The following is a 27,223-nucleotide window of genomic DNA, read 5'->3' as shown; positions in this document are numbered from 1 at the left end:
TAGGTTAAAGAAGATCATCTGATAAAGAATTCAACTTGTTATTATTTTTTACCTTTTTGAACGACTCTAACTCGAGAGTTTATTAATTTATTTAATAAGTCATCTGTTATTTGAGTAGAATTGTTGTGAAACTTATGTTTCAAAGTAAATGGATTGTGAGAGTGAAAGAAAATGGCGAAAATATAGGAATGGTGAGAGAAATGGTGAAGAATGCAAAATAAATGATGATTGAACAAGTAAAGTGAGTTTATCTGCTCTGTTTCTTTGTCAACCAAACAAAAACGACGACAAGAAGAATATTAAACTAGATTAAATCAATAAGAATTAGTATGATATTCCCAAATCTTTTATAATATGTTTTCAAGCAAGTACTTACAAACCAAAAAGCGATAAGGATTCCAAGATTTCTCCATCTTGTAGTTTCGGACCAACCAAGACCCTCATAGAATTGTTTTCCTTCACTGAATGGACAATATCCACAGAGGTTTGGACCAATCGTTTCAGAATACCCGTTGGCATAAGTGTGGAAATCTTGCATATAAGACTCGCATGTTGTGCCAGGTGGTGAGGTAAATTTGATCATATCTTCATCGGTACATACAACCTTTACATCTTTTAGGACATTTGTGACGATACCTTCCATAAAGTATCTTGCTGGATTCAAATGGTAGACCCATTCTCTCCAGAATGTAGGTATATTTTTTGGACTTATCATAACACCACAAAACAAGAAGAGGAAAACGATCAACAATGGAATGACCAACAAGGCAAAGAATCTATATAGGATGGGAAAAATGACTGGTTAATATTTTATAATTTTTACAGTGAATTTTTTGTAGCCTAGAATACATTACATGTTCATGCAAACTGCACCAATAGCTTGACCAAATGAGACGCAAAAGAACAAAAAGAAAATGTAAATCAACCAAAAGTAGATTCCACTGTCGTTATCGTATTGGAGACCAGAAGTCCAATATGAGCAAACAAAGAAAATGGTTCCTGTGACTGCAATATAGGGGAGCTCTACCAATACCATCGACAATGAAAATGGAATCCAATGATAAAACTTTGAAGAGTAATCACGTTTGAAGAATTCTCTTTGCATAAAGAATTGTGGCAAACAAAGGAAAATCAACAAGATACCAAGAAGAAGAGTTTGGAAAACAAAGAAAATACGAGAGTTCATATCTGATGATGAATCTTGTAAATCATAATATGTAAATCCAATAATCAACCCTAAATTTAAATAAATAAATAATTAAATAAATAAATAAATAAATATTATTATTTCTATTGATAATATTTTTTTTTTTTAGATTTACATACCAACTACAACAGCTTGGAAGAAGTTACCATGAGCATAATAAGGATCGCGCCAATAGATGAGATTCATACGTTTGTATACCTCCCACATTTGGTACCAAATAGAAGTAGCAAATTCACGGGCTGGTCCAGAGTCAGAGGAGTGCGAGTGGTCAGATAGGTCAGTTTTTTCGAGTCTGTTTAATTCCTCGGTGATACTGGCGCATTCCGGACTTGACTTCCAAGCAGCTGGCCAATCAACATCAGACTTTCCATGAACTCCAGCGCCAATGGCTTCAAGCATATATTCGGCTGGATTTTCAGATGGAGTACATGCACGAACACCATGGCGTTCGAAATACGATGTCAATATCTTGCTGTTTTCACCAATGTCTCCAAAGTAGGTTGTCTTTCCACCCTTGGCCAATAACAACAAACGATCAAAGTATTCAAACAAGACAGATGATGGTTGATGAATGGTACAAACCAATGGCATACCAGAGTCGGCAAGTTTACGAATAAATTTGATAATATTGTATGATGATTGTGAATCTAATGAAATTAATAAATTAATAAATATGTTTTGACTCAAGTATATGTATAAAATATTTACCGAGACCAGAAGTTGGTTCATCCAAGAATAAAATATGTGGTTTAGATACCAATTCTACACCAATAGTTAGACGTTTTCTTTCCTCAACAGAAATACCAACACCAGATTCCAAGTCACCAATTAATGCATCTCCTAGATGTTTCATTTCCATCATTTCAAGTACATGTTCGACATAGGAATACTTTTCTTCTAATGGTACCAAAGGATCTTGACGCATTTTAGCAGAGAAACGTAGAGATTCACGGACTGTCAAATTTGGATTGTGAACATCCATTTGTTCGACATAGCCAGTGATACGTTCGAAATCAATTCCCAATTCCTTACCATTGAGATAGGCTTGACCTTCCATAGTTCCCATTGTCTTACGTTTGGCCAATACATCGAGAAGTGTAGTTTTACCGGCACCTGAACTACCCATCAAAGCAGTCATTTGACCTGGTTTGATCCAACCTTCGACGTCATCCAATAAAAGGCGAGTTCCTTCTGCGACTGGTACACTGTATTTAATGTGTTGCCATGTGAAAACACCACCATGCATCTTGAGAGTATCTTTCATATTACTGGTGGCCTCTTGAACAATCTTGTTTTGAAGTTTTTCATCATCGGCGTCGTTCAGTTTTGGTGCTTTTCCAGATTTGTATACCTTGCGAGTGTATCCACCACTGGTCCAATCAAAATACTCCATTGCAAGCATGTTCATGGCAGTAAAGAGTAACCACCACAAGTAAACAACGACAGTGTTGAGTGCACGATCAGTGGTTTTAAAAGAGAGGGCATGATCGAGATAGGTATCACCGTCGATGGAAAGGACTCCTTGCGTGGCACCAGCACTTGGACAAATACGATAGTTGGGGTCAGTGTAGTTGGCGCCATATGGAATGGCAGCATCTTTGCAATCAAACGACATGTTCATAAACTCATTGGCCATCAATGCCTTAAAAGAGTAGGCAAAAGGATTAATCCAAAAGAACCATTGGAACCATGGGTGCATCTTGTGGTATGGGATGGTGTAACCAGAGTAGGCAATCATAAAGATAAATAGAACGGTCATGAGATTGGTCGAAAAATACATCGATGGACTGAAATTACCGAGCACACGGAAAAGGTTGGTGGTTGCCAATGTAGTGCCAACAAGGATAAAGACAAAGATAAAGAATTGATCGGCTCGATACTGAAGTCCAAACATAAAGTAGCAGATAAACGAGAAGAGGAATACCTGCACAAATGTGATAGGGAAATCGGTTACTACCTGCGCAATGTGGAATGCGGATGGCCGATACAATGCATAGGTGGTGTGACGTTGTAGAATACGACGGCCGACAAAGGTAAGATGAAGTTCACCCTCTGAGAGGAAAGCATTGAACATGATGGCTGAAAAGAGGGCACCACCTCTGGTAAAGAGACCAGAAAGATCTTTGTCCAAGAGGAAGAATAAGGATCCATAGATAAACGATTGGATAATGATCGATAGATATCTAGAGACGATTGAGAACTTATCACCCCAAATCAGTTGAAAGTGACGGACTGTGAGTGCAGATACTTGGGTAATAAACGATGTGACATATGGCTTGTTGTTCGATGTGGTACGTGACTTTTGGGAAATGACTTCTTCGGCAAATTGGACGTGAGGTTGTTCTTGTTCAATTTGTTTCTCAAATTGGGATTGGTCATCGAGCATACGTTGGTATTGTGGAGATTGGCGCCATACTCTTTCAAAGTCGGCAGATGTTTCTGGAACATTGCCCTCCATACCAGGACGAACAATTCTCTCTTGCGGATTGGTTACACCTGTCAAATAGTCGGCAACTGATTTTCTAGGTTCACAGGTAAAACCAAGATCGAGGAAATATTGCTTGGCTTGGTTACCAGGTCCAAAGTAGATACATCTACCTTTTTCTAAAACCATAACCTTGTCAAAGAGATGGTAGATAGAGTCTGATGCCTGATAGAATGATGCAATAGTAGTCTTGTCTAATGTGTCTGACATGATACGTAGTGATTTGGCATAGTCCAAGGCAGAGGCAGCATCAAGACCACGAGTAGAACAATCCCAACAAGTAATAGGCGCACCAGAGACCATAGCTTCAGTGATGGTCATACGTTTACGTTCACCTCCAGAAAGACCACGAACCCATTCGTTACCAACCAATGTTTCAGATTGGTGAACGATGCCAAACATATTGACCAATAGGTTGAAAATCTTTTCACGGAATGTTCTCTTTGTTTCATCTGGCAAACGATTACCTGGAGTCTTGCACTTTAGTGTAAAGTCAAGTGTTTCTCGAAGTGTAAGTGTTGGATGATGTGTATCCTCTTCTGGAGTGTAGATGGCTTCACCACGATATCTCTTTCCCCACTTTTTAGCATTAATACCACCATAGCTAATATCTCCATCGACACTAACATATGATTCACGTTGATTTGAAATGACTCTAAGTAATGTACTACATCCAGAACCTGGTCTTCCCAAAACCAACATCATTTCACCATCTTTACAAAATGCATTAACATCATTTAAAATATTAAATGTTGAACTCTTTGACTTTTTCCTTAAAAATAAATTAAAAAAAAAAAAAAAATAGAAAGAGTAAGTTTTTGTGTAACTTTGTATTTTGAAATAAATAAAGTAAAATGCTGTTAGTTATAGACTTACCAAGAGTTTGGATTAAATAAATTAAAAAACATTTTAAAAGGTGTTGCAATATCGGCAATAACAGAGACATCGGCACCTGTTGGAGTATTATAAGTTATAATCATAAATAATGTTAATAATCCACAACTGCAATTATGTTTAATCCAAAATGTATTTTCTTACCTTGACCAACAACAGTTAGACTACGAATTGAAATACCCATTTTCTTTGGTTTTGATCCATTGTCCAATGCTTGTCGTTGACTGTCTTCAAAATATTTACGAAGTTTAAAATCCTCTTCGGTTTCTGCTGGACGACCCTCGAGGTCAGTTTGGTTAGAGTCCAATCTGAATTGTTCAGATTCCATTTCCAAATGTGCTGCCAACTTTTTAAACTCTAATTTACTTTGGTCTACATTGATTGTTGAATTATTATTATTGTTGTCATCATTGTTGTTGTTGTTATTATTATTTGATAAATGTAAATTGTATTGAGATTCATTATTATCATTGTTGGTGGATTTATCCTCTTTAAACTCTACCATTTTTAACAATAGTGTTATGTTGGATCAAGTATATTTGGAGATTGTTTTTTTTTTTTTTTCTTTTTCTTTTTTTTTTCTTAATAATAATAATTATGATGGAAATGAATGATTGTAAATTAAAGATCTATTTTAAAAATTGTGGTGATATTTATACCTGTATAGTTTACGAAAAAATTAAATTAAACATAATAATTAAAGAGAGGACGTCCTTTGAGAGGTTCTAACGGGTTAGAAGTTTTTAAAGAGACAATGGTCGGTATACCTCGGTGTAGGGGGGTAGGTTTCGAGAAAAGATCACTACAGTAGTAGAGTGTTGACTACAAAGTAGTCGTCTTTGTCATTAATGATCACACCATATTTCTTCTCTAGATTTGTTCGAATCTATAGGTTTGGTCATTGCAACCCCCATTTTTGGAAAGGTAAGTACCGAGGTGAATAACGTTGAAGTGAACACAAACCAAAGGCGCCAACCGAAAACCATTGCCCAGGCTACAATGCCAAAAAAAGAGCTAAATATGTTAAAAAAAAATCGAAAATTAAATTAAAAAATTCATTCGCTGAGCTGTAACCGGTTATGACTACTACAATCGATCGAGTCACTTCGTATTACTCACCATCCACTGCTGCTTTGATGATGCTAACACAATAAACAAAGGGGGGGTTCGATTACTTGTATTGATGGTTGGATTGTCTTCCTTGTCTTCTTGCAATGCCACAACTAAAAGCTTTCTTTTGAACATTCTTTTGAGAAAACACTTGCCCAGGTTTAAGAGTATTTCCTATTTGACCTTATATTTACTTCTTCTTCTTCTTGCTCTTCTTGCTCAAAGATAATGATTCTTTTTTTATAAAATATATTATTATTTATTTAAATGAGCATCAGGCGAATTTCGTTGACAACAGCACTGCGCTTTGCTCTCCCGATGATGTCTCCATCAGCAACGCGTTCAAAGCAATTTATATTTTTTGCTTACTTTTCGTTTGTTTGACATGGCCGGTGATTAATAGTTTCTACTTTTCTTGATTTCTCTCATTTGTTCATAGAGATAGAAAAAAATAAAAAAAAGAGAGATAAAATGAATGTGTGGTGCAAATTGATGTTCCTTGTAAAAAATTAAAATTTTTATTATTGATATTTTTGACCCCCAAAGGGTTTACCCAGTCGTTGTGCTATTCAATTTTACTTTTAAATTATTATTATTATTGTTACTGTGTTTTACTTAAGTTGTTTATAGTAATCTATTTAGTTTTATTCAAACAGCAGCAGCAGAGCAGCAGCGCAAGTAGAAGTAGTAGTAATAGTAGTAGTAGTAGAAAAAGATGTTATCACGATCAATATCATCAACCATTTCCAGTAGGGCAATGTTGTTGACAAGAAATGCATCTGTACTAGTAAACAACAAGTCATATTCATCACAATCAACAGTAGTAGCAGCAACCAAGTTATTTGTAAATGGTTATAGAGCCAATGGTCATTTAAAGGCAAACATTGATCCATTGGCAAGAATGGAAAGATTGACACCAAAATCACTTTCTGCTTCTACCTATGGTTTAGAGACTGCAGATAAATTGACTGTAAAAGGTGTATTGAATGCATTAGACAACAAGGATATGACTGTCACTGAAATTCAACAATATCTTGAACGTGTCTATTGTGGTGATATGACTGTTCAATTTGAGCACATTGAATCAGAAGATGAAAAGTTGTGGCTCTACAATCAATTCGAACAACTTCAACAACAAGATTTCACTACTCAAGAAAAGGTTAATATCTTGAAGCAATTGGTAAAGTCTGAAGTATTTGATCATTTTATGCAAAAGAAATTTACTACTACAAAAAGGTAATTAATTATGTCAAAAAGTGGTATGTGAATACAAAATTAATTAATATTCTTTTGTTTTGTTTTGTTTTTTTTTTAGATATGGATTAGAAGGTAATGAAAGTATGATGGTAGCATGTGAAAGTATTTTTAGAGAATCTAGTAATTCTGGTATCGAGAATATTGTCATTGGAATGCCACACAGAGGTAGACTTAATCTTTTGGTAAAAACATTAAACTATCCAGCAGTTGATCTCTTTTGGAAGGTAAAAGGTAATTCTGAATTGGCACCTGGTATCGAAGGTATTGGTGATGTTATCTCTCATATTGGTGTCTCTTCCACTCTTAGTTATCCAAAGGGATCTGTCAACGTTTCACTTATCCACAATCCATCGCATCTTGAAGCTGCCGATCCAGTTGCCCTCGGAAAAACACGTGCCAAGCAAATGTATGACAATGACATTGAACAAAAGGATAGATCAATGTGTCTTATGATGCATGGTGATGCTGCTGTCACTGGTCAAGGTGTTGTTACAGAGTCTCTACAACTCTCTCAATTGCCAGGATTCAATGTTGGTGGATGTGTTCACATCATTGTCAACAATCAACTTGGTTTCACTACTATTCCAAAGAATGGTCGTTCCACTCGTTACTCTAGTGATGTTGGAAAGTTTGTAGGTTGTCCAATCATCATTGTCAACTCTCAAAATCCAGAAATGGTAGAGAGAGCTGCTAGGTTGGCCATTCAATACCGTCAACAATTCAAAAAGGATATCATCATTGATTTGATTGGTTGGAGAAAGTATGGTCACAATGAAATCGACGAGCCTTCATTCACACAACCAACCATGTACAACAACATTCGTAAACGTACCTCTATTCCACAAATGTATGCTCAACAACTCCAACAACAAGGTGTCTTTTCTGCCGAACAATTAGATTCATTCACAAAGGCAGAGCATTCTCTTCTTGAAAAGGACTTTGAACAACTTGCCAACTTTTCTCACAAACCAGCCGATCATCTCCAAGGTAAATGGGAGGGTCTCATTCAATCAGTCAAGATCCAAAATCCATCCACCATCGATACTGGGTACAACAAGTCCAAGTTGGTAGATATCCTCAAGCAATCGGTACAGGTTCCAGAAGACTTTACCGTTCACAATCGTCTTGTCAAATCTTTCTCAAATGTTCGTGTTGAACGTGCTCAAGAAAGTCAAGTCGATTGGGCATCTGCTGAAACTGCTGCAGTTGGCAGTCTTATGCAACAAGGATTCAATGTCCGTATCTCTGGTCAAGATGTAGGAAGAGGAACCTTTTCACAACGTCATTGGGAGTTGGTTGAACAAAAATCAGACAAGGTCTACTCTCCACTCAACCACATGAATCTCGAGGGACAATTAGACATTGTCAATAGCAATCTCTCAGAGTTTGCTGTCATGGGCTACGAATATGGTTATTCTATCGAATCGCCAAAGACTCTTCCCATTTGGGAGGCTCAATTTGGTGACTTTGTAAATGGTGCTCAAATCATTGTCGATCAATTCTTGTCAAACGGTGAATCGAAATGGTTGCGTCAAAGTGCACTCACCCTTCTTCTTCCACATGGTTTCGATGGTGCTGGTCCAGAACACTCTTCTTGCAAAATGGAACGTTTCCTCCAACTATGCGACACTGAAGCAGTCAATGTCAAGGATGATAAGCTCATCAGTCGTGAAACCAACATGTATGTTTGCAACCCATCTACACCAGCAAACTATTTCCATTTGTTGAGACGTCAAATGATGCGTAACTACCGTAAGCCACTCGTTGTCGTTGGTCCAAAGGTCCTTCTTAGACATCCACAATGTGTATCAAGCCTCGATGAAATGTCAGAAGGCACTCACTTCCAACCGGTACTCTCTGATGCAGAGACTGTCGCACCAGAAATTGCAAGCAAGGTCGAGAGAGTCATCTTTTGTTCTGGCAAGATCTATTATGATTTGGTTGAAGAGAGAAAGAAACACTCACTCTCTACAGCCATTGTTCGTCTAGAGGAACTCAATCCATTCCCATACGGTGAAATTGAACAACAACTCAATCGTTATGGTAACGCCACCAAATTCTATTGGGTACAAGAGGAACAACAAAATGCAGGTGCCTGGAGCTTTGTTGAACCAAGATTCAAACAACGTTGGTCAAGAACATCGTCTATTAAATATATTGGAAGAGACCCATTGTGTGCAAGTGCTATCGGTATCTCTACCATTCACAAAAAGGAGGCTACTAAATTAATGTTGGATGCTTTTTCTCTTTAAAACAAAAGTAAATAAATAAATTAAAAAACCAAGACGACAAAAACTCGTTTGTCGGGACTTTCAAAAATAAAGATCGATCGCAATTTTCCCAATTTATTAGGATTGAAGGAAAATTAATTATCATAATGAAGATAACGTTTCATCATATGTTGTACTATATAAGTTTAACTTTGTGTTGGTTTAATTAACAATGTTTTATTTTATTTTTTAGTAGTACAACAACAATTAAAACTTTATTATTCATGATGGAACAATATTCACATACAAAATATTCAAATATTAAAAATGAACAACCTCTAGAAAAGATATACATAAACTATCCCTTTTCTACGAGTATTCCTCACAAATTGGTCGGATTAATAGAACAAGAACAATATCAACAACAATTAGATAAATTAATTAAATGTCATAAAATGATTAGGAAATATATGACACTGTCGTTTATCATTGCCTTGTTACCATTTATAACATCACTTTTAATGGTTATTATTGGTGCTAAAACATTTTCTTGGCGAATGGCGGGTTACTCTATTTTGGCTTTAACTTTATTAGTATTGGTATCATTTTGGTCTATATTCCTTAGAATTGTATTGTATCCCAAACTTTTAAAATTATCTCTTAAATATTCTAATCTCTTTTCTCTTACAAAGGTAAATAATCACCTCTATGATAGTTTAAATAATAATCAACAATTTAAATCTAGTGGTATTATTTTCGATTATCAATTTAATAGTAATTTTTCTAGTCTTTGTTTAATTGTTATATTACTATCACATCATCAACCTTAACAATGACCCACGATGTGGTTGCATATTTGCAGCTCTTTGAAAATAAACACTTTCATTGAAATGGGACATGGCTCGAGAAATTTTTTTCTTTTTATAATAATTTTTCTTGTGACAAAACCACAACAATCCTGATGTTGTTTGCTTCACTCTCTTAAAATTTACTATCATCATTTTTTTTTTAAACTATATATATAGAGGAGAGAGAGAGAGAGATAGAGAGGTATATAGATAGATAGATAGATAGATAGGATAACCATTTGATAAAACAAAAAAAAAAAATGGCAAATATAGTTAGACCTATTAATAATAAAGTTGGTGTAGATGATCTTGTGATGCTTACAGATGTATCAGAATCTGCACTAAATAATAATCTTGAAAAACGTTACAAAGATGGTTTGATCTATGTATGTAGTATATATATATATTTCAAACCTCGACTAAAGAAAGGGTTCGTTCTCAATAAATTATTTATTTTTATTTTTATTTTTATTTTTATTTTAAATTTATGTAGACATCGATTGGACCAGTTTTAATTTCAATTAATCCATATAAACAACTTGGTATTTATGGACAAGAATATATCAATCTCTATAAAGGTAAACATGAATTTGAAATACCACCACATATCTATTCGGTGGCCGATAGAGCCTATAGATCACTTTTATCTGAAAAAGAAAATCAATGTATCATCATCTCTGGTGAATCTGGATCAGGTAAAACTGAAGCAAGTAAATACATCATGCAGTATATCGCCTCAATCACTGGTGGTAATCAAGAGGTAGAACGTGTAAAGAATTTAATTTTGGAATCAAACCCTTTACTAGAGGCCTTTGGTAATGCAAAAACTTTAAGAAATAATAATTCTAGTCGTTTTGGAAAGTATATGGAAATTCAAGTATGTAAAAATAATAAATAGAAAATAATAAATAGAAAATATAAATAGAAAATATAAATAATAATTATTTATCTCCTTTTTTATTTACCTTTTTTATTTAGTTTAATTATGCAGGAAATCCAGAAGGAGGTAGAATTACAAATTATTTATTGGAAAAATCAAGAGTAGTAGGACAAACTGAAGGAGAAAGAAACTTTCATATCTTTTATCAATTGTTGTCTGGCGGTGGATTGTCAACAGAAGAAAAGAACAAGTATTCATTGTTGACTGTTGAACAATACAATTATCTCTCTAAAAGTAAATCTTACAAGGCCGATGGTATTGACGATGCTCAGGCATTTGCTGCTACAAAAAAGGCAATGAAAGTTGTAGGAATTACAGATGATGAACAAAGTCAAATATTTAAACTTTTATCTGCCATCTTGTTACTTGGTAACCTATCATTTAGTGCCACTCAGGCAACCAACAAGACTTCTACATCTGCTGGTTGTGTTGTCACTGAAAAGCAGATTCTCTCTACCATTGCATCGTTAATGTCTGTCGACGCATCACTCCTCGAACAATCACTCATTTCGAGAATGATTACCACTGGTCAAGGAGCTAGAACCTCTTCCTATCGTGTTCCACAGACAGTCGAACAAGCACTCTACACAAGAGATGCCTTTGCCAAAGCAGTCTATAGTAAAATATTCGATTGGTTGGTTCGCTCAATCAACAGATCAATGGAAGTTAAAGTTAAAGGAACTGTCATTGGTGTTTTGGATATTTATGGTTTTGAAATTTTTAAAGTAAATATTAAAAAAAAAAAAAAAAAAAAAAAGAAATAAAAACAAAAAACTTATTTATTTTATTTTATTTTAGAACAATAGTTTTGAACAATTTTGTATAAATTATGTAAATGAAACATTACAACAAATTTTCATTGATCTAACATTAAAAACTGAACAAAAAGAATATGTTGAAGAAGGAATCAAATGGGAACCAGTAGATTATGTCGATAATAAGCCATGTGTAGAGTTGGTAGAAAAGAAACCTTTGGGAATTTTATCACTTTTGGATGAAGAATGTCTTTTCCCAGAAGGAAATGATAATTCTCTATTGGAAAAATTAAACAAGCATTTTACTTCGCACTCTCATTTTGCCAAAGTACCATTGACAGCAAAGACTGGTCAGTTTATTATCAATCATTATGCAGGCAAGGTTCACTACAATATTGAAGGTTTCCTTGACAAGAATCGTGACACTCTCTTTAACGACCTCGTTCTCTTGGCAACATCCAGTCAATCAAGTCTTCTCGTCGATATATTCCAATATGTGGCACCACAGGCCCTTGAAGAGGAGGACCCATCCATGATGAGCAACAATAACAAGGCAGCACGTGACAGACTCCAAAAGTCGGGCTTTGCCAATCAACAAGCCAAATCTTTAATTCCAACAGACAAGAAACGTCCCATTACCGCCGGTTTCCAATTTAAATCACAGGTTCAAGCTCTCTTAAAGTCTCTATACAGTTGCTCACCACATTACATTCGTTGTATCAAGCCAAACGAAACCAAAAGACAATTGGAATGGGATGATGACAAGTGCGCTCAACAAGTCAAATACCTTGGTCTCTTTGAAAATCTTCTCGTTAGAAGAGCTGGTTTCTGTTACCGTCAGACCTACCAAAAGTTTATGCGTCATTTCTACACGATCACTCCCAAGACATGGCCCAAGTGGGAAGGTGGTAAGGACGATCCTAAAAGAGGTTCCGAGATTCTGTTGGAACAATTGGTACAACAATCAATCATCAAGAAATCAGACTATCAATTTGGAAAGTCCAAGATTTTCATCAGAATACCTCAACCTCTTATGACAATGGAAGAAAAGAGACAACAACGTCTTGAAGATTTGGCAACCATGATCCAATCAACATGGCGTATGTACAGTACCCGTAAATGGTACAAGAGAACTATTGCCGCCCGAAAGATTCAAAGAACCTACCGAGCCTGGCTCCTCCGTAGAGAATGCGTTCAACTCAAAAACTCTTCTCAACAATTGTTCCAAGGCAACAAGGAAAGAAACAGAAACAGTCTATTACTTTCCTCAAAGGCATTTATAGGAGACTTTTTATCCTTGTCTAAAGATAAATTTACGATGGATACTCTAAGACAAGAGGAAGGTAACGACGCTACTCTTCGCATGTCGGTGCACGTCAGCAAGATCAATCGCCACCACAAGGTACAAAAGAGAGCACTGCTAGTCACCAATCAAAATATCTACCACATTTCCTTTTTTGCAAAGCCCAAAAAAGATGGATCATGGTTTGTGATTAAAAGAAAGATGGCCTTTTCATCTATTGAAAAAGTTAGTCTGAGCACCCTGGCAGACAACTTTTTCGTCTTGCACATCCCATCCGAGTTTGACTACATCTGTGAAACAAACAAAAAGACAGTGTTTATCACATTGCTATCAAAACTTTATCAAACACGACTCAACAAACCCTTGGCACTCGATTTCAAGGATACTATTCAATATCGCAGCCAAAAAGGATCAACAGAAGCAAACTTTTTGCGCGTAGATACCCTCAAATTAAAAGATGATGAAACTTTTACCATCAAATCTGGTGGCGGTAAAGTTAAAATTTCTACTCTTCCAGGTGAATCAAAAGATTCAAAATCTTTTAATATTATTAATAATAATTAAATAGAAATAAATAAATAAAAAATAACTAGTAAATTAATTTATAAATATTTATTATTATTTTTATTGTTTTGTAATTTCACCAATATAAATTGTTTTATCTTCAGAACAACTAGCAATAATTGGTTCATTTGGATGGAAAGCCACTTCCATAACTGTACCTTGATGTCCTGGTAGTTTATAGAGTACCTTGTGCGACTCTGTATCCCAAATATAAACCAAACCATCCGCACTTCCCGATGATACTCTTTGTCCATCTGCAGACCAAGAGCATTTTAATAATGATTGTTCAAAGTTGTGATGAGCACCTTGAAATCCTCCTAGTGATCTGTTGTTGTTTACAGAAAATGGTTTTAGATCCCACATTCTCAAAGTGCCATCCATAGAATTGGATAAAAGAATTGAATTGTTGACATTAAAGTTGTTGCTGTCGGACGATGGTGAAAATGAAAGTGATGTAATAGTATCAGTGTGTCCCGTCAAAGTCATTGAAACGGTCTCGGTTCTGATATCCCAAACTCGAATATTATTATCTACGCTACCAGTGATCAACTGATCTGAACTATCTGAAAAACAGACAGCAGTGACAGGTCCTTTATGTTTGAATGAATGAATGCTAGACTTTGAACGTATATCGAATATTCTTGAGGTGCCATCATCTGATGCCGATGCAACAAGAGGAGAACCACGTCTAGATGAACAACATGAATTGATGATGCTATTGTGTTCTTTGATTCTTTTGATTAGTGACATTCCTTCTACAGCGTCCCATATACCAATCGTCTTGTCTGCACTGCAAGAGTAAATTTGAGTACTATCATTTGACCAATGTAATTCTAATACACTATGTTTATGTCCTTTTAATACACCATAATTTATACATTCTCCATAAACATTCCATAAAACTAAATGAAAGAAAGAGTAGAATGATGAAAGATAGAGAAAAGAGAAGAGAATTAGAATAAAAAAGAGTTAAAGGTTTAAAGGTTTAAACATACATATTTCGTTATCAGATGAACCAGAAGCCAAAGCAGTACCATAAGTATTAAATTTACAAGTATTTACACTTGCTTTATGACCTACAAGTTGAATGATGGGTGATGATAGCTTTGAAGTTCTCTCTGTCCCTAATATTATTTGATTCTTGTTATTGTTTGTTGTAACAATTGCATTGTTTTGTTTCTGTTGTTGTTGTTGTTGTTGTTGTTGTTGTTGTTGTTGAGGTTGAACAATGAGACTCATATCTAAAGAATAAATAATAAAGACTATTGAGATAATTTTAAAAAATATTTGTCTATAATATTTTATGTGCTTTTATTTTCTATTCTTATTTTTTTTTAATCTAAATTTAATTGATATTTTGATAAAAGATTATTAACAAGATTAAAAACTTTATCTTGATCTTGTTGTTGCATATCTAAAGATTTAAAATCTTGAATAAATTGGGAAACAGAATCGAGAGAAGCAAGTGAATTTGATTCAAACGATTCCAATTCTTTGGCTTTAAGTCGTGCAACTTGTACGACTTGATCAGGAAAACCGGCCATAATGGCGACGTGAATACCAAATGATTGGTCACATGCACCTTCTTTGACCTTGTACATTAGGGTCAAGCCACTGTGATCATTTACATTGGCTTGAACGTGGAGGTTCTTTACAGTGAGTGGTAGAATTTCTTGGAGAACTGTGAGTTCATGGAAATGGGTGGCAAAGAGACAAAATGCTCCAATTTGATGACAAATATATTCTGCAATGCCCCATGCCAAACCAAAACCATCGTATGTGCTTGTTCCTCTTCCCAGTTCATCAATGATGATAAGTGAATTCTTTGTTGCAGTCTTTAGTATGTAGGCAGTCTCTAACATCTCTGCCATAAAAGTAGAGACACCACGAAGCTGACTGTCACCTGCTCCAATTCTTGTCAATATGCAATCGACAATTGAAATTTCTGCTTGCTCTGCTGGTACAAAACATCCAATTTGTGCCATCAATGTAATGATTCCAACCTGTCTGATAAAAGTACTCTTTCCACCCATATTTGGACCAGTAATAATTTGAAATGTTGATTTGTCTCTGGTCAAGTCAATATCGTTGGAAATAAAGTTTACATTATCCTGTACCTCGACACATGGATGTCTTCCTCCTACAATGGTAATGTTTCCTTTTCCCATTGGATGAACGATTGGACGAACATAGGGGGAAGGGGCACTAGAAGATACATGTCCCAAACTAGCAAATACATCGAGTGTTGCAATGAGAGAACAGAGATCGTCAATTAGGGGTACAAAACTAGTTGTAATCTCCAATGCTCTTTGTACAAGTCCTTGTTGCTTTTCATTGTATTGGACTGAAGATGACATGTAGGCTTCGTTGAGCTTACGAATATCTGATGTACTGAATCGAACGCCATCCTTTTGTGTACCATACACGATATACTTGGCATTACCTCTAATGAGCTTTTCATCTTTTCTGCTAAGACGAACCAGATAGCCATCCTTGTCTGATTGGTGCAACTTGACTCTTGCTTCGTCAATGCCCAAATCGTCGGCAATCTTTTCACGTAGTTGGTTAATCTTTTTCATGCAATTTTGTTTCTTGTTGTGAATTTCAGACAATTCGTCGCTAAATGATGATCTGATGACATATTCGTGTGTCTCATAGGCTTGATCAAGATCGACTGTCTTTTCAACCATGGCAGAGAATTGTTGAAACTCTGCAATAATTTGCTCGAGTGGCTGAGTAAAAGTACTCTCTACCATCTCTGATCCTTGATCTTCATAGGAACGGAGTGAAGAGAGAAGAACTGAAAGTCTTTGAACCACACCATATAGATTGACGACATCCTCCAATGTTGCCTTGCCTCCCACCAACTTTTTTGATAGTCTTTCCAAATCGCCAATCTTTTTTAAATCATTGGATCGCAAGGCTTGTCTAAGCTCCAATGCATTGACAAAAATCTCTACAAAATTTAATCTTGTTTCAATTTCCTCTTGGTCGACGAGTGGTTGACGGACCCATTGCGATAATTTTCTCGAGCCCATTGGGGTATTGCATTTGTCTAAAAGATTGAATATACTCATTCCTTGTTTGTTGGTAGGGTCGCTACTAATAATATTTAAACCTTTGAACGTTGCTGCATCTAATCTCATAAAATTGTCTAGGTTGAATGAAACCAATTTAAATTTTCCAAAATAACTTTGATTTGATAATAGATCCAAATGTTTAATTAAACAACTTAATGATTGCATTGCAAGTTCTTTTTCTATTTCATCTATAGAAAATAAAATAAAAAATTAAAAAAAAGAAAAATTAACATTGGGGTCTATAAGAAAGAGAGAGAGACTCTTTTCTGGGGGTTTTTTTTCTACATACTTAAAACATTATTAATTGAACCTAATAATCTTGTTAAATCTTGTTCTATGTTTTTGGTATTAAAATCTGAATTTGGAACCTCTGTAAATGGTACTTCTGAATCTTGTAATTTATCCATAACCTTTTTACAATCAACACTATTCTTTTTATCTACAGATATTAAACATTCTTTAATTCCCATTTGTAATAAAAATGACTAAAAAAAAAAAAAAGAATAAATAATTAAATAATTAATTTAAATTATTCTTTTTCAAAACATACACTAAGATTTGAAAGATGATCATTATCAATAAATTGTAAAACACCAATAGTTTTAAGAGTTGAATCACCAAAAGCAGCACCAATAACTCTATTTCCTTCGATTGTAGATACACGTAGAGCAACCATCAATGATTGATCTTTAATGTTGAGTATATCCTCAAACATTTGTAAATTGCCAGGAGATCCTTTCTTTATAATCTCCCATTGACCCACTCTGCTTGCCTTTGGTGCCCATACTTCTACTTTTTGTTTTTGTTCAAACAACTTTTGAACTATACCTTCAAACTCTATACCATCACGAACTGTTAAATATGCCAATCCATTATTTGATTCTTCATCATCCTCTTCAGCAGTTGCAATTGAATCTAAAGAGGAGGAGGAGGAGTTGCCCAACTTTTGTTTCTTTTTAGTTGGTGCCAAATCATTTGCCCAATATTTTAAAGCCTTTTTTGTTTTAAAGTGTAACAATGCAACATATATAGCATCTTGACCATGTATTGAATAATATCCCTAAACAAATAAATAAATATGTTTAGTTTTAAATGATGATGATGATGATGAGATTCTATTCGATTCAATCTTCTATTACCTTTCTATCAAAGAAACGTATTGTTGAATCTTGTACAGTCTCTAATGATCTATAAAATGTTGTAAATCCTTTATCCTCTTTTAATGATGATGCAACTGTTGTTGATTGATCGTTTGATGTTGAAGTGTCCATTATTTGATTTCATCAAAAAAGGTAATGAAACACAATATACAATTACTTTAACATTAAAAAAAGACAGAGAGCTTTTTTTCATTGTAATAAAAAATTTTAATATTGCCAAGAAAAGGAGGGAACTGCACTTTCAAAGTTTCAATTGGAACCGTCAGTTCTCCTTCTCTTCCTACAAATACTCGACGAATGATAACTAGATTGATTAATAGAAACAACAATAATTTAATATCAACATTATCAATATTAAAGTTCAACAATAATCGTATCAACAACAAATTACAAACTTTATACTACTCTACTACTACTACTACAACAACAATGACTAGCCCAAATTTTAAACAAATAGTATCAACACTCAATAGTATCACACCATTAGAATTGGCAGGTTCATGGGATAATGTTGGTGTATTGGTAGAACCATCTACTGCATCGAGTACATTGATCGTAGATAGAATATTTTTAACCAATGACCTCACCGAACCAGTATTGGATGAAGCGATCAATGCAAAGTGCAATATGATCATCTCTTATCATCCTCCTTTGTTTTCTCAATTCAAAAGAATTACTCAACAAGTAACTAGTCAAAGAATTGCAATCAAGGCAATAGAAAATCAAATACCAATCTATTCTCCACATTCATCGTTGGATGCAATCAATGGTGGTATCAATGATTGGATTGCTCGTTCTCTTTTGAATCATTATTTAACCAATGACAATTCTTCTGCATCACCAACCAATAGTACAATTAAACCTATTCAACCTTCACAACTACCTTCTTCTTCTTCTTCTTCCTCTGATTCTCATAAATTAACAATCAATTTCAAACTAGCCTTGTTGTCAGAAGAATCACAAAAAGCAAAAGTATCAATGATTAGTCAATTATCAAATATTTACGAGGGATTGAGAGTATCTGATTATGTAATTGAAATAACAACAAGTGAAAACAAATTGGCACAACTTGTAAGAATTATCGATTCAAACAGCTCTATTGTTGAATCTTGGAATTGTAACCAACTTGTATTGAAATTCTCAAATGACCTAGTTGGACAAGGTAGAATCGTAACATTTGATGGACAAGGTCTAACTATTGACCAAGCCATAGACTGTGTCAAAAAGTTGTTTGACCTCAAATATGTCAGACTCGGAAGACCACTCAACGGAAAGGAAAAGAGAATCAAATCAATTGCACTTTGTGCTGGTAGTGGTGCATCTGTTATCCTCTCTTCCAAGGTAGATCTCTATCTTACAGGTGAATTGTCTCATCACGAAATATTAGAAGCATGTGCCAAGGGTAATTATGTAATTGTTTGTGATCACTCAAATACAGAAAGAGGTTATCTCAAAGAATACAAAACCCTACTCGAATCAAAATTAAATCAACCAAATTTGGAAATTATTATTTCAAAATTGGATTCTGATCCACTTTCAATTGTTTAGACAAAAGAGAGAGAGAGAGAAGTAAATAAATATTTTAATTATTATTATATTTTTTTTATTTTATTTTTTTTTGTGGTGTCCTTCGAAGTCGATTTGACTATTATTGAAAGGAATTGAAACTTTTGTGACTGTTTTATTTATTAAATTTAAGCACTCTTTGTCTTTTTTTGGTTTGGTTGTTGTTGCTTTACGATTGGTGAAGAAGCAACCTTGTTCTTTTGTGATGATTTTTCAGCAATGGCAGTAGTTTTACCAATGGCAATGAATGATTGAATGGTCAAGATGATTGGAATCAATAACCAGAGACCATTGAGACCGACGACGTATACCCAGAGTTCGAATGGATCAGATGAGATTAATTCGTCCCACTTTCCATAGATGTATGGTGTGATAAAGTAAAAGACGGTTCCAAGACCTTGGAGTGCCGACAAGAAGATTTGGAGGGCATGACGATACTTGGATTGTTGGACAACAAAGAGAGCCAAGATGAAACAGGCAGCTCCTTGAACGAGTTCGAGGAAACAAAAGAATACAACCATTGGGTCAGCGATGGCATAACGAAGGTCATATTTGGCATATTGAGAGTAGAGGGAAGCATACCAGTGGAGGTCGAATGCTTTTTCCATTGGTACATCTTCAAACATCTTTTCCATAAAGTCAACTTCAGAGGCCTTGGTTACTTCATGAGCAAAGAATCCGTATGAACCTTCAAGAATGATATGAATGAGACCCGACCACAATAACCAAAAGAGAATGAGCTTCTCCTTTTTGGCAAAGAGTGATAAAACGACACATAAAATGGTCAATACTGCTAATGGTAAAAATGTAAACATGATTGATTGATAGTAGTAGTGGTTTGGTACTAAATATAATAAAAGGCTTTTCATTGCAATATGATGATCAAGAAAAAAACGAAAAAAAAAAAAAAAAAAAAAAAAAAAAAAACGAAAAAAAAAAAAAAAAAAAGAAAAGAAAAAAGAAATCTTCTTGAATAATTTTACCCGATTTGTCGAGACCTTGGTTCTTGAGAGTTATATTTATTATTTATACATTAGAGATAAATATTATACCTCGATTGATCCATCTAGGACCAGAATTAGAATAGATCACTCATACACACACACACACACACACACACACACACACATACATACAAAGAAAGGGATGGGTTGGATGGCAAGTGGGGCAAGACCAACACACCCTTTTTTATTATTGTTTCTATTTCCCCTCTCATTGACACAAACAGTTAACATAGTATACTTTTTATTTATAATATAAATATTTCAATAATGTATAGTAACTTTAAAACAACACCAACAAGGTACAAATTTTTAGTTGTAATATTATTTCTAGTAACCATTGTGTTGTTTAGTTTTGCCTACTTTAATGATCATCTAGCATTGTATGATCAAACAGCATCAGTATTTGATCCTTTGCGTAGTAAATTAGATATAAACCAACAACAACAAAGAGACATTACAATCTTTTTATGGGACATTACATCCAAAGAAAGAGATTGGTCTGGCTTATTATCTTCCGATGCAAATTTGGATAATCAACAACAACATTTGTATAAACAACAACAACAACAACAACAACAACAACAACAACAAGAACAACAACAACAACAACAAAGTAGATCATTAAAATCATTGATTTCAAGCAAGATGGATGATGTGGAATTTAAAGATGAAAATGAAAAAGTTTGTGATGTATCTTGTAGTTTTACCAATAACCATATAGATCTTCCATTATCAGACTATATAGTATTTGACCCATCATTTATACATCGAGATGATTGGAGAAGATCGCCTATCAACTTTCCAGAAAAGCTGCCATTTCAAAAATTTGTCTTGTTGGATTACTTTAGTAAGAGTCAATTTCCAATTCTGGCCGATCCTCGGTACACGTCCCTCATGGATCTCCATTTCAACTATAGTTCCGATAGTACACAACAACTTTCATTGGCATGTCCACCAGATCCTTCCTACACTACAAAAAATACAACCTCTTTACTATTAAATAACCATGATTCAAAACCTTGGGAATCAAGAAAGGGATTGGTTTTTATTTCTTCAAATTGTAAAATTGGTTTTGCAAAATCAAGAATCGTATGTAAACAAATATTAAAAAAGAAATATTAAGAAATTATTTTAATTCATTTTTTAATTTTAAGAATTATGTAAAATCAATGAAATCAATAGTTGATATTGATACTTTTGGAAAATGTTTTGAAAGTACATCAACTCAAAGTGGAAACAACAGGTTACCAATCAAACCAACCAACATTAACGAAATAATCAAAAGTAATATGAAAGAGTTTGAAAATTACAAGTTTGCTTTGACATTTGAAAACGAAAATTCCACAGACTATGTATCTGAAAAGGTATACTCTGCTCTCTACTCTGGTGCCATTCCTGTCTATATGGGCTCAAAGAATATTGACAACTGGGTTCCAACTGGTTCAATCATCAAGGTATCTGACTATAGCTCTCCAATAGAGCTTGCCAATTATCTCAAAAAAGTAATAGATGATCCAAAAGAATATAAAAAGTATTTTGAATGGAAAAAATCTGAATTGGAACAAAAGGTATGTAAAAACAAACAATTAATTAGAATATTTGTGTAATTTATATTTAATATTGTTTTTGCTTTTTTATTTATTTTTAGGTAATTGATAAATTAAGAATGTGTATAAATGGATTCCATAGTAAATGTAAAATGTGTAAAATGGCTAATGATGTATTATCGATAAAACAATTAGAGCTAAAGAAAGGACTAACGACAACACATAGTTCCTATCAGCCATTCCATTTGCAAATGCAAGGAAAGGGGGATCACATTAAAGTAGATTCATCCAAATGCCCAACATGTTTGGATTTGTCTGAAAAATACACTCTAATGGCTTGGGTAAAACCAACAAGTTTTGGTGATCAACGTGTCATTGACAAGAATACTGGAGGTACTATCGATGGATACAATTTCGACATTCAAAAGGCAACAGACTCGAGCAGAGGAATTGCACGACTATGCGCTGGTGGAAATTGTTTTTCGTCTCACATGTCATTCTCTCCAGACGTTTGGACCCATATTGCCGTCACCTACTCTGTAAATAACGAACACGTCCACGACAACAAGGTAAACTTTTTTATCAATGGGAAAAAGGATATCCCTCAAGATTTCTTTAATCCAACTGCAAAGAATAAGCATCCAGTTTTAATTGGTGCTTCAAATGGTGCAGCCATTGGGTAAGTTAAATTTATAAAAATGATTAAAAAAAGGGGTCAATAATAATTAATTAATTATTTATAGTGATAGTGGTACTTACAATGGAAACATTGACAATATTGCAATCTATAATAGATCATTGAGCAATCAAGAAATAATCAATGCCATGTGGAACAAACCATTTGGTAATGAAAAGGATATTTTATTGTATTTTGATTTTGATGTCAACCCTCTTCATCGCGAGACAAAGGGCACAGTAAAAGATAGATCAATTTATGGAAATAATGGTATCTTTGTTGCTGGTAAATCTTTCCATACCTCTGAAAGATTACTTTCCTATGGTCGAGAGTACTCTTTTAATAAATGTTTATAAACATTACATAGATTCAACAAAACATAATCCAATAGATAAATAAATATGGTAACAAAAGAATTAAAAAAATCTACCTTTATCCCGAATTTATTGGAGGCTAAGAGGGTACTGGTTTTTTTATGCAATTTGATAAATTCTGAATTTTATTGTAAAGCTCTCTTGACTTGAAACCTTTACTATATCATAGGAAATGATCTGAATTTTGTGCATACATCAAACTAGTAAACAAACTATCATTTAAATAAAAAAATAAGTAATTTGATTGTTTAGTTTTAGATTTTCAAATGTTTATAGTTAAGTTCAATTAACTTCAAACTTTGATATTCATCATAGACTATTGTTTTGGTAACTAATTGAATTATTTTAAATTGTAAAAAAACAAGACTAATATTTTATGTGTGTCCTCTTGATTGTTTTTCGTTTTAAAAAAACATTTCTAGGAATATAATTTTGCTCTTTAGACTTGAAACTTTAAATTAGATTTTAAAAATTATTATTTAATGATATGGAAAAATTATCAAATAAATATTAAAATTTGAGATAAAGGTTATTTTGTGGAATACTCTCAACAATTTATATGAAAGTTTGATATTATCTATATATTATGATTTAAAACATTATGGCATCATTTAATAAAAAGATTAAACAAAAATTTTTTAAACAGTGCTCACTCATTAATTTTGTTGAAAATTTCAATACCAACAACAACAACATTAAAAGGAGAACCATGTTTTCTATTATCTTACGACATCTCTTTTAATCATAACATGTATAATGCTCAATAAAAGAAATTGCATCACAAAGCGATTTCAAACGATGGTCAGCAAAACAAGTAAAAGAATGGGCTACAAAAGAAGTTCAAGTAAGAGAGGAATATGCCCAGATGCTTCTTGATAATGATGTAGATGGAGAGAGTATAGCAGTGTTTACAGAGGCTGATTTTGGTAAATGTGGCATAGTCGTTGCACCTGCAAAGAAGCTCTATCTGGCTGCTCAACAACTTTTAATTAAACAACAACAACAACAATCGCTATCGCATCAACACAGCAGCAGCAGTAGAGGTAAGTAATGATACATCTATCTTCTATTTAACCACTCATATTCGTCTTGTTCGCACATGATTGTCATACGTCAGATTCCCTACACTACCACCACCCATCATTATTCTCGTTTCTCACTCTGTGTTGTGGTTCAAGTCATCTATTAATCACACCCATCAACCCTAATATTAAAGTCATGTCTTATGATCATCGCGCTCACCCATCTTCCAATGATTTTATTAATATTTAAAATAATTTTTTTGTTTAATAATAATAATAATAATATTTTTTATAATTATATATATTTTTTTCTTGGAGTCTGGTGATAAAAGCACCCTTACGCAGCAGTTCACTGTGTATTCTTTCTGATACATTTTATTTGTTCTTTTTTTTGCCATTTATTATTCACATATTTCAAGAGAAATCATCTTCACCATCGTCGCCATCTTGTCAATATTCATTCACTCAATCTTTTTATTCTTTGTAGTTTATATTCCCTTATCTTATTTGCAACTTACTTACTATAATATTATATCAAACAAATATTCAAGAAATGGATAATGGCTGGAGAGAAAAGGGTATGTTTTTTGTTCTAGTTCCTTGACCTGAAAAAATTAATGACCCTCTGTTTCTATTCTATTCTATTCTATTCTATTCTATTCTATTCTATTCTATTCTATTCTATTCTATTCTATTCTATTCTATTCTATTCTATTCTATTCTATTCTATTCTATTCTATTCTATTCTATTCTATTCTATTCTATTCTATTCTATTCTATTCTATTCTATTTAGACCCAAAGGAATGGGATTTTACAGACATCGATCCTTGGATAGGATATTTCAAGTCACAACGCAGACTAAAACCAGGAGCAATCTTTGATTTTGATTCCAACACCAAATCTTTACCCAAAGGAGAGTCTCTTGTAAAGTGGCCATGTGATTTGTTCAAGGAATACTCGCCTATCTACGGTAGTGAACTATTTGTTTGTTTAAACAGTTTCAAAAGGGACCCCACCCCTTCTCCCCTACAAGGTAACCAGTCACAATCACTATTGCACTATCTTTCATACCATTTCTTCTCTACTGTCATCCCTCACCAATTTTTTTCATTTGTAATTCTCTCCCTTTTGAAACCTTACATTTCTTCATTACCAATGTTGCAATCACTATCATTGCTCCTCTTTTTACACCATTTCTTTTGATTATCTTTTTGTTTTCATTACCAATCAATGCAACACCCATCTCTTTCCTTTTAACCACTTGCCTCATTGTCTACTTTCAACCATTGTCGTACCAACCTAACACTAAACATTTGTTCATTTTGTTTTGCTTGTTCATCTTTACATATCATAGACCATTGACCTCTTTCATATATTTATAATCCTTTTTATACAAATCAAATACTGATCCATTCGCCAAGCTACACTACCACTCTTTATCACTCTACATCCTTTTATTTTTAAGACCCATCTCTTTTTCCTCTTAGTCACTACTTTTGTCAAACATACCTAATTGCTACATCAACCGATCACTATCATTCAAATCTAGTCATTTTGTTTTGCTTTGTTTGTTCTCATATTACAGGCCCTTTACTTGCCTCATTTTTGTTGGTCAATCCATCTCCAACCATTCCTAATATTTTATCAACCAATCACCATTCTTATCACTTGGCTTTCATTAAATTTTTTAAATCAACTCTTTCCTTTGTGGGCCATCCCTTATTGCTTCTCAAATAACATTGTTGCATTCACTCAAACCCCTCTATATTTGTGCTTCTCAAATAACATCATGTTGCATCTTTTTTATTGCTGGTTAGATTTGTGCATAGCTCATCTCAATCTTCAAGAGTATCTCGGGTTAGAACGGACCACTCCTCATTTTGTTTTTTCATCTTTACATATCATAGACCATTGTCAGGTAAACAATGGTCATAAAAACATTTTCATTAATATTCTTCTTTCTTATTAACCCAGTTGAACAACTAACACCCCAACATCTCCAGCAATTGAAACAAGAAATCATAAAAGAAATCAATTTAAAATCAGAAGCTTCTGATAGTACTATCAGCAACAGTGGATCAATGATCCCCACGAAGTTAGCTTCCCGAGAGACATGGAGGAAGTTTATGGATTCAGTATATCCAAACCACAGAATTGTAGAATGGCGTTCATCTACTTTGAATAGTAATCCCGAAGATCCAAAATTACCACAGTTCGAATGGGGAACTGATTCCGAGGACACCCAGACAGAGCGAGCAGTCCGCCACCTCAATACTCATTGGAACTTTGACAAACACTCAGTTATGGATACACATCGAACCGACAACATTTCCACACTTTTTGGAAAACACAACACATTTCACGCGAGTTTCGATGCCCGTGTATGTAAAGAGGGTTCACCCAAGTACAGTGCCATCATCGAATCTAACTTCGTGGGGATCATTGACCAAAAGTCCCATACTAAATTTTAATGTGGGCGTGACATGAATTGGGTATAAGATGTAAATAGATGTATTTAATTATTCAAAGGACTTATTTTGGTTTTAATAGGATGATGTAAATTAATATGAGAGATCGAGCCTGTGTCCGACCAAATCTTTAAAAACTTGGATTTTTTGGAAGATGTAGATAATCTGTTCGGTACATTGATAGATGTATGTCTGTAGTGTAATAAACCGGTTCAGAATGTTTGGTTGAGTTTGATTAAAAAAAAATATTTTGGTTTTTGTGGTATGAGGGGATAAATTAGTATGAGAGATCGAGCCTGTGTCCGACCAAATCTTTAAAAACTTGGATTTTTTGGAAGATGTAGATAATCTGTTCGGTACATTGATAGATGTATGTCTGTAGTGTAATAAACCGGTTCAGAATGTTTGGTTGAGTTTGATTAAAAAAAAATATTTTGGTTTTTGTTGTATGAGGGGGATGATGTAAATTAATATGGGAAGCTGGCCTTGGGGTCAAAAGTCCCATAGTAAAAAAATTGATGCCGTTCATCATTGGATTTCCCATAGTCCTGGCCTGACTTTGACTCTGAAGTCCCATAGTAAAAAATTAGATGACGAGCCACTTTTTTACTATGGCGCCATGCCGCGCCGCGCCGGCCTGACTTTGGGTCAAAAGTCCCATAGTAAAAAAATTAGATGACAAGGCACTTTTTTACTATGGCGCCATGCCGCGCCTCACCTGGCCTGACCTTGAGGTCAAAAGTCCCATATAC

General features: G+C 34.2%; 10 protein-coding genes across 10 annotated transcripts; 5 read left to right on the top strand and 5 right to left on the bottom strand.

Annotated features, from left to right (window-relative positions):
- Window positions 1-41: 41 nt before the first annotated feature.
- abcG9 (ABC transporter G family protein) lies at window positions 42-5,091 on the bottom strand (the record flags this gene model as incomplete). The annotated part of the gene is made up of 7 exons (XM_004357150.1): window positions 42-131; window positions 377-776; window positions 855-1,236; window positions 1,327-1,854; window positions 1,916-4,464; window positions 4,569-4,644; window positions 4,731-5,091. The coding sequence occupies 7 exons, from the start codon at window positions 5,089-5,091 to the stop codon at window positions 42-44; spliced, it is 4,386 nt and encodes a 1,461-aa protein (XP_004357206.1).
- Window positions 5,092-6,411: 1,320 nt separating this feature from the next.
- On the top strand, window positions 6,412-9,993 carry odhA (oxoglutarate dehydrogenase; the record flags this gene model as incomplete). Its single annotated transcript, XM_004357149.1, has 5 exons — window positions 6,412-6,932; window positions 7,012-8,634; window positions 8,683-9,183; window positions 9,417-9,792; window positions 9,856-9,993. The coding sequence occupies 5 exons, from the start codon at window positions 6,412-6,414 to the stop codon at window positions 9,991-9,993; spliced, it is 3,159 nt and encodes a 1,052-aa protein (XP_004357205.1).
- Window positions 9,994-10,271: 278 nt separating this feature from the next.
- On the top strand, window positions 10,272-13,573 carry myoA (myosin IA heavy chain; the record flags this gene model as incomplete). The annotated part of the gene is made up of 4 exons (XM_004357148.1): window positions 10,272-10,397; window positions 10,505-10,888; window positions 10,990-11,676; window positions 11,750-13,573. 4 exons carry the CDS (start codon window positions 10,272-10,274, stop codon window positions 13,571-13,573), a joined length of 3,021 nt encoding a protein of 1,006 aa, XP_004357204.1.
- Window positions 13,574-13,633: 60 nt separating this feature from the next.
- Window positions 13,634-14,812, bottom strand: wdr57 (WD40 repeat-containing protein; the record flags this gene model as incomplete). Its single annotated transcript, XM_004357147.1, has 2 exons — window positions 13,634-14,475; window positions 14,569-14,812. 2 exons carry the CDS (start codon window positions 14,810-14,812, stop codon window positions 13,634-13,636), a joined length of 1,086 nt encoding a protein of 361 aa, XP_004357203.1.
- A 95-nt stretch (window positions 14,813-14,907) lies between these two features.
- Window positions 14,908-17,924, bottom strand: msh2 (mutS like protein; the record flags this gene model as incomplete). The annotated part of the gene is made up of 4 exons (XM_004357146.1): window positions 14,908-16,841; window positions 16,943-17,138; window positions 17,204-17,713; window positions 17,793-17,924. The coding sequence occupies 4 exons, from the start codon at window positions 17,922-17,924 to the stop codon at window positions 14,908-14,910; spliced, it is 2,772 nt and encodes a 923-aa protein (XP_004357202.1).
- A 186-nt stretch (window positions 17,925-18,110) lies between these two features.
- Window positions 18,111-19,361, top strand: DFA_02478 (uncharacterized protein; the record flags this gene model as incomplete). The annotated part of the gene is made up of 1 exon (XM_004357145.1): window positions 18,111-19,361. The coding sequence occupies one exon, from the start codon at window positions 18,111-18,113 to the stop codon at window positions 19,359-19,361; it is 1,251 nt and encodes a 416-aa protein (XP_004357201.1).
- Window positions 19,362-19,507: 146 nt separating this feature from the next.
- Window positions 19,508-20,194, bottom strand: ebp (putative 3-beta-hydroxysteroid-Delta(8),Delta(7)-isomerase; the record flags this gene model as incomplete). Its single annotated transcript, XM_004357144.1, has 1 exon — window positions 19,508-20,194. The coding sequence occupies one exon, from the start codon at window positions 20,192-20,194 to the stop codon at window positions 19,508-19,510; it is 687 nt and encodes a 228-aa protein (XP_004357200.1).
- Window positions 20,195-20,650: 456 nt separating this feature from the next.
- On the top strand, window positions 20,651-24,489 carry fut11 (glycosyltransferase; the record flags this gene model as incomplete). The annotated part of the gene is made up of 7 exons (XM_004357143.1): window positions 20,651-20,657; window positions 20,715-21,472; window positions 21,538-21,951; window positions 22,032-22,609; window positions 22,674-22,891; window positions 23,751-24,023; window positions 24,422-24,489. The coding sequence occupies 7 exons, from the start codon at window positions 20,651-20,653 to the stop codon at window positions 24,487-24,489; spliced, it is 2,316 nt and encodes a 771-aa protein (XP_004357199.1).
- A 299-nt stretch (window positions 24,490-24,788) lies between these two features.
- Window positions 24,789-25,246, bottom strand: DFA_02475 (uncharacterized protein; the record flags this gene model as incomplete). Its single annotated transcript, XM_004357142.1, has 2 exons — window positions 24,789-24,964; window positions 25,144-25,246. 2 exons carry the CDS (start codon window positions 25,244-25,246, stop codon window positions 24,789-24,791), a joined length of 279 nt encoding a protein of 92 aa, XP_004357198.1.
- A 682-nt stretch (window positions 25,247-25,928) lies between these two features.
- DFA_02474 (uncharacterized protein) lies at window positions 25,929-26,657 on the top strand (the record flags this gene model as incomplete). Its single annotated transcript, XM_004357141.1, has 2 exons — window positions 25,929-26,384; window positions 26,577-26,657. Coding segments are annotated over 2 exons (537 nt in total), but the record flags the coding sequence as incomplete, so codon positions are not given.
- Between the last annotated feature and the right edge of the window lie 566 nt (window positions 26,658-27,223).

Source organism: Cavenderia fasciculata, assembly GCF_000203815.1.
Source record: "Cavenderia fasciculata unplaced genomic scaffold Scf_Dfasci-G-b-190b03.r1-5, whole genome shotgun sequence".
In the NCBI taxonomy this organism is placed as follows: Eukaryota; Evosea; class Eumycetozoa; order Acytosteliales; family Cavenderiaceae; genus Cavenderia; species Cavenderia fasciculata.
The sequence above is the reverse complement of the archived record's forward strand: the minus strand, read 5'-3'. Positions and strand labels throughout refer to the sequence as shown.